Genomic DNA, 6,000 nt, shown 5'->3' on the forward strand with positions numbered 1-6,000 from the left:
GCCACTCATCGGGCTGAGCCCAGGAAGGAGAAATTTTCTTCCTGTTCTTGAGGTAGCAGCAGTTCATGTGGACTCAACTTTCCCTGGCCCTAATTCAAAAGAGGCCACGTTGCCACTTAACCTTATTTAGGTTCTTTGGCCTTTTCAATCCTGAGCTCCCCTTTTCTCCACAGGGGTGCTCACTGATACTGGTTTTGGTAGCAACTCCACTGCCAAATTGTCTATTTTTATACAAATGGCCATGAAGTTGTTTTGCGGATGCCATCAGGATTAATTTTATGCTTTTTTTGAGCTAATACTGATAGGGGAAAAGGAGAGTGGAAAGGAATGAGACTTTGCTTTAAATTTTGTGATGTGGAAGGTCCTAAAAATGATAGGATTACAGGTGAGAGAGTATGATAATTTGTATGGCCCCCTTTACCTCACACAGCTGAATTTACAAATGGTTTGGTGGGTATATGCTAAGAAAACAAGGTAAAGGGCACCAGGAAGTAATATTTTAGAATGTTATTACCTACAGGTAGATTTTTTTTTTTAAAGTAGAAGATAGTAAGAGAAAATTGGGTGCAAAACTTTTTCCATGAGCAGAGGTGCAATTGTTATTACTACAAGAAGATGATATTAAATATATTTGTTTACTGTCTCTTTGCCTCCACTAGAATGTAAACTTTGTTGAATGCAAGGATCATGGTGGATTTGTTTACTCTGTATCCAAAGCACATAGAACAGTAGGTGTGCAATAAATATTTGTTGAATGAATGAAATCATAAGCAGGACTTCAGAATTATTTTTCTACCAGAGATTCATTCAAAAATGTTGTTAAGGTAGGAAATGAGAGGTGAAGACATTCTGAAGACACAATAGCCTAACTAGTCAATAGATTCATTCATATCCCAGTGGGATAGATATAATGTGAGAGGAAAAGAAATTCTCTAAAATCATGAGCATCTCTTTCTGCTTAGAATAACATTTTAAGTGAAAGAGGAAATCTTAAGAAAGAAGCAGTGAGCGGGAAATGGTGGCACATGCCTGTCGTCCCAGCTACTCTGGAGGCTGAGGCAGGAGGATAGCTTAAGCCCAGGAGTTTGAGGCTGCAGTGAGCTATGATGACGTCACTGCACTTTAGCCCAGGCAATAGAGTCAGACTCTGTCTCCAAAAAAAAAAAAAAAAAAATTTAAATTTCAGTATCAACAACGTAAGCCTGAAAGTGTTGGGTCTTAGACCACAACATGGTAGTGATCAAATTGCCTTATTCATTTAAACATTCATTCCCCTGGCTGCCCTTGAACTTCCAGCCTAAGGCTTTCTCTCTGATGGGTTGGTGTGCTTACACAAGGCTTTGCCTCTGCAGATTATCACAGGTGTTCCCCATGCCCTCTCACCATGGCAAACAGAGAGAAAGACAATTCTGTCTCAGAGATGGAAAATCTCCCAGAGAGAACCCCTGGCAGGTGGAATCCAATTTCTTGACATTTCTGAAACTGGAATCTGTTATAACTACAGAGCACTGGAGGATAATGGACTCCCGCTGCTACCCCAACACTCAGACAAAAAGCATGGAGGGGCCGCAGCCAAGCAGAAGCCAGTCTTTTCATGACACACTGGGTTTCTGAACACATTGTAACAATTCTGTGCCTGGCCGCTCATGGCCATGGCTCTATGGGCTTTTTTCCCCCTGTTTAAAGGTCTTGATCAGGCCACTTCCTTTCTTTTTTTGTGTTTGAGGCATGTGTGATTTATGCCGCTTCAAAGCGGAACCTGGGTTTCCGTTACCTTTGGGGCATCTTGAGCCCATTGTTGGCCCGGTTCTCCCGTCTAGTCTGTCTCGTGGTTCCAATCAGCGAACAGTCAGCGTCAGCGAGAGAAGCGTCGTGCCTGCGAGCACCTGCAGCATCAAGTTCAAAAGTGCAATCACGACCTTGTCCTGTCATTGTCAAACTCTGTGCTCAGCTATTTCAAACCTCCTGTCTTTATCGGTAGTGGTCCATTAGAAGTCACTAAATTCTCCTAGAGTGATCAGAGGCAGCCAATTCATGGTAATTTGGGCACAAGTACCCATTGGAAAGGTACATTATTCAAACCACCCTGGCTGCGAGTGACAGAAAGCCAATGCAGGCCAGCTTAAAAAGGAACATAGCAGCTCAGGCAACTGAAAAGTCCGGCAGAACTGGATCTCGAACTTTCTCTCTGTGTCGGGTATAAGCTTTCACCATGTGGCAGCAAGATAACTTCAGGTTTACAGGGGCCAAAAGCCCAAGATTGTGAGGACACATGGACTTTTGTTCTAGTAGCTCAGTAAAAGTCCCCGGGTGGACCGTGAAAGGTACTGTGTGAGTCACGTGCCCGTCGCTGAGGCAGCAGTTGTACCCTGCGGTGTGGAGTCCTCTGACCAGGTCTGGACATGCGCTTGACCTTGGCGGTGGGGCTGGGGCAGTCGGGCTCCACCAAGTCTCAAGGACTGAGGCAGGCTTACTAAGGAAGAGGGGAGAGGAGTTTTCTTAAAGGAAGACATGCTGGGAAGAAAAAACACCGTATGCTGCTAGAAATGGGGCTTGCCATAGATAATTTGGGTGGAATAGAAGTGTCACCACATCCTGACAGCACTGTCCATGCTTCTGCTAGCCCCAGAAGCTGCAGTAGATATATAGTGGGTGGCCCAGCCTGTGACCCTGGCCTCTGTGGTTATCTCAGAGGTCTTCCTATGTAGGCTTCAGAACTCAGCTCAAATACTATTTCCTCTGGGGAGCATCCTGGGCTCACTGGCCAAGAGTAGGCAGACATTGTGACAATGAACTCTTATCTAATACCTTGAGCTCTTCCATCACAGCAGTTTTTACAGTCATCCTGTGTAATCATATGCAAATCAAACCTATTTATGATTATTTGATTAAGATCTGTCTCCTGTGCTAGCAGGTAACCTCCATGTGTGTGGACTCTATCAGTTTTGCCTTACACGAATACCCAGTTTGTAGCCCAGTACCCTGCACATTAATAATCTCACAGTACTTAGCCTTTAAATGAATGAATGACACCTAGATTCTCGTAATAGTGATTGGTTTTTGCACGAAAATGTAACAAACTGCCTCCTTTTCTTGTATCATATAGTTTCACTGTTTCAAATTTTTCTTCAATTGGCTGAATGAATGAGGTGCTGTTTTAGATAATCCAGGTGACCAAAAAGAGGCTGCAGACCAGATAATCAGACTCTGAGTAATCAGGAGCCCTTTTGTACTGTATATGATTTAAATGAAAAATATCTACCAGCAATGTCATTGAGAACCATGGCAATCTTTGGGCTTAATGAAAGTTCTTCACAGAAAATCAGACCATGTCACTTCTGAATATTACTAACACTGGTTTCCTCTTGTAACCTCTAAGTGCATTGAATGGAAGTAAGTTTAGTACTAGAAAGGAATGCCCAATTCTTACACTTTGTTTAAAACCTGTGGGATAATAATTTCAAGACTTTTCTTCTTAACCAATCAGCTGAATTTAAGATTCATTGTGACTTAGGTATTATGAGCATGCACATGTACGTGTCTATGATTTGTGCTCTTACCTTGGCCCTCAGTCCTCTGTTGTAGCTGGAGCACTTTTCACCAGGCCGTGTGATCATAGGTTTACATACCAGCCATCTCCGGTATGAACAACTGAAAGGTAGAGATTATGTAATTATTCAATTATTTGGAAAAAAAAATCAAAGTTATATGACAAAATTTCTTTTAATTTTTAAATGGGTTCATAGATAAAACTTTTCAGAAATGCTTCATTAAATAGCTTTGAGTAAATAAGAAGCCACTGGAAAAACTAACTATGTTTTATATCTTCCCCGTTTCTCCCCCCACCCAGTGTACTTCCAAGTCTTCACGATGCTATGTTTGGTTTGATTTGCCTGGTCCCGCTGGGCACTGCGATAATTCAGATTCTGGTGTGGAGCCTGTTCTCAACCAGAAACAAGACAGGCTACATAGGGACTTTTTAAAGCCAACACTGGCTGTTACGGGATTCAAATAAAACTTCAGATGTTTGCCTATTCTTCTACGGTTGACATTGTACTGGAAGGCAAACTTGTTCTTTATAAGCCATAATTTGTTTAGAAAACAAAACAAATAAAACAAAATTCCACCAAGTTTTAGAGCTTTTTGACTCTCTAGTTAGAAAGGCCAATGTGAGTTAAGGCTCGTCTGTTGGCCGTTTCCAAGTGGTCTTGTACCCCGTGCAAGACACATCTGCAACTCTTCACCAGTGAATTGCCATGTTAGTTGCTTTGGGTTTCCCATAGCCCACTGCCTTTATTTTTCTGAGGGGTATACATTTTATTGGAAACCATAAGTACTCTCCAGACAGAACGTAATGTCTTCAATCAAGGCTCTTATGTGGCCTGAAGCTTTTTGGATTAGGGTCCAAGAAGAGGGACAGCATGAAGGACGAGTGCTTGTTTTGCCAAAAGGACCCCTCACAACGAGTGCTCTTCAGCCAGCTCATCAGCTATCGCCACCGCTTCTTCAATGGGTCCCCCATGTAGAAGTCCAGTTCTGGGAGATGGTCATAGTCGCCTGCCAAAATCTGCTGTAATCCTTCGATGGTTTCCTTCAGGGGTACCAGTATGAGTTTTGAGCTTCATCTGTATTATTAGCATTTTCTCTGTTACTTTCTGAAGTCTAGACCAGAGGCTGCCAAAGTCTAGCCCGTGAGCCAAAGCCAACCTGTGGCCGGTTTTTGGGTAGTGTGAGATCTAACAACCAAAGAAGCAGACACAGTACGTGGCTCACAAAGCCTAAAATACTGTCTGGCTCTTTATAGAAAGAATCTGCTTGACCCTTAGTCTAGAAAATCAACAAAACAAAACAATCATTTATACTGATTTCCATGGTGCAAATGCTTCTACCATGGCCAACGTCAAGCTACCAATGTGATACCACTGAACACAGATTTGGGAAGAGACAAGCAGTAGCATGTCATTATAAAAGATTTCCACCATATAGATACATCAGACATTAATAACCTTAAGAGCATAAATAATAGTAAAATGAGGTAAAATAATCAGGAAGAAATGAGTTTTGAGTATCATTTTTGTTTTTAAGATAATTTATTTAATTGTAAATTTATATGTATATTAAGTGTTAATAATGGCTGTGTTTAAAACCCAGCTGGAAAAATTTGGGGAAAGTTACTAATTGGTTCTCACAGGCAGGTACAAGCAGGCTCCAGCGTGCCCCTGGGTGTTCATCACATGGTTCTCACTGCTGCTGCTGCTTGGTCTGTGGGCGGACATGTGCAAGAAGAAAGTGTGGGTGGAGTAGATCTGATTTATATTCTGAGTTCTCTGATCCAAGCCAGAGTGTCACAGTAAGAGAGTACAAAATGATATGTTTCCCAAATTCGTTTTCATTTCGCTTTCCCTGAAATCAGCAAAGTTCTCTCAGGGCCTGGAGTTGGGAAAAGCTAGGGATAGAGACAGTGACTGTGTTATCTTCCAGAAAGGTCTACTAATCATAAATTCACACTCAATCCTAAGAGCGGAGCTTAAGGTTGTGAAGAGGTTTGGATTCGTGCATGACAGATGGTAGATTTAAATTCAATCATAGCAATATGACATTAAATACAAATGGCTAAGCTTGCCAATGAATCTGCTCACCTGAAAGTGTTTCTGTAGAATTTTTTTAAAAGCTGGCAATAAGTAAAGCCATGTTACGGGCCTTAAGGACATCAAAGTCTTTTAAGGTCCCTGGAAATGGCTATGACATTTTTAAAACATTAAAAATTAAGAAAGTTTTTTTTTTAAATAAAAAAACACACATGGTCTAAACACATCAATTAAAAGACAGACGTTGTTATAGGGGATAAAAAAGTAAGTTCTAACTACATGCTATGTACAAAAAGCCCATTTTAAATATAAAGAAATAGACATGTTAAAAGTAAAAGGATCAAAAATAAAAGATGCAGACACACTAATCAAAGGCAAGTTGGAGTGGCTGTATTAATATCAGATACCGTAG

The 6,000-nt window shown here is 41.3% G+C and overlaps 1 protein-coding gene and 1 non-coding gene across 4 annotated transcripts in view; both read left to right on the forward strand.

Moving 5' to 3' along the window:
• The window catches only part of LOC105879742 (transmembrane protein 180), a 28,869-nt gene extending 24,739 nt beyond the window's left edge, over positions 1-4,130 (forward strand). For all 3 annotated transcript variants that reach the window (XM_012780226.3, XM_012780229.3, XM_012780225.3), the window contains exon 8: positions 3,851-4,130. In XM_012780226.3, the coding sequence (XP_012635680.1) occupies positions 3,851-3,983 (133 nt within the window). In that variant the 3' untranslated portion in view covers positions 3,984-4,130. The remainder of the gene's footprint in view (positions 1-3,850) is intronic.
• Positions 4,131-5,615: 1,485 nt separating this feature from the next.
• Positions 5,616-5,747, forward strand: LOC142862507 (small nucleolar RNA SNORA33). The gene has a single exon (XR_012913593.1). It is a non-coding gene; the product is annotated as a small nucleolar RNA SNORA33 (small nucleolar RNA).
• The last annotated feature ends 253 nt before the right edge of the window (positions 5,748-6,000 follow it).

Source organism: Microcebus murinus, chromosome 19 (genome assembly GCF_040939455.1).
Source record: "Microcebus murinus isolate Inina chromosome 19, M.murinus_Inina_mat1.0, whole genome shotgun sequence".
Classification (NCBI taxonomy): domain Eukaryota; kingdom Metazoa; phylum Chordata; class Mammalia; order Primates; family Cheirogaleidae; genus Microcebus; species Microcebus murinus.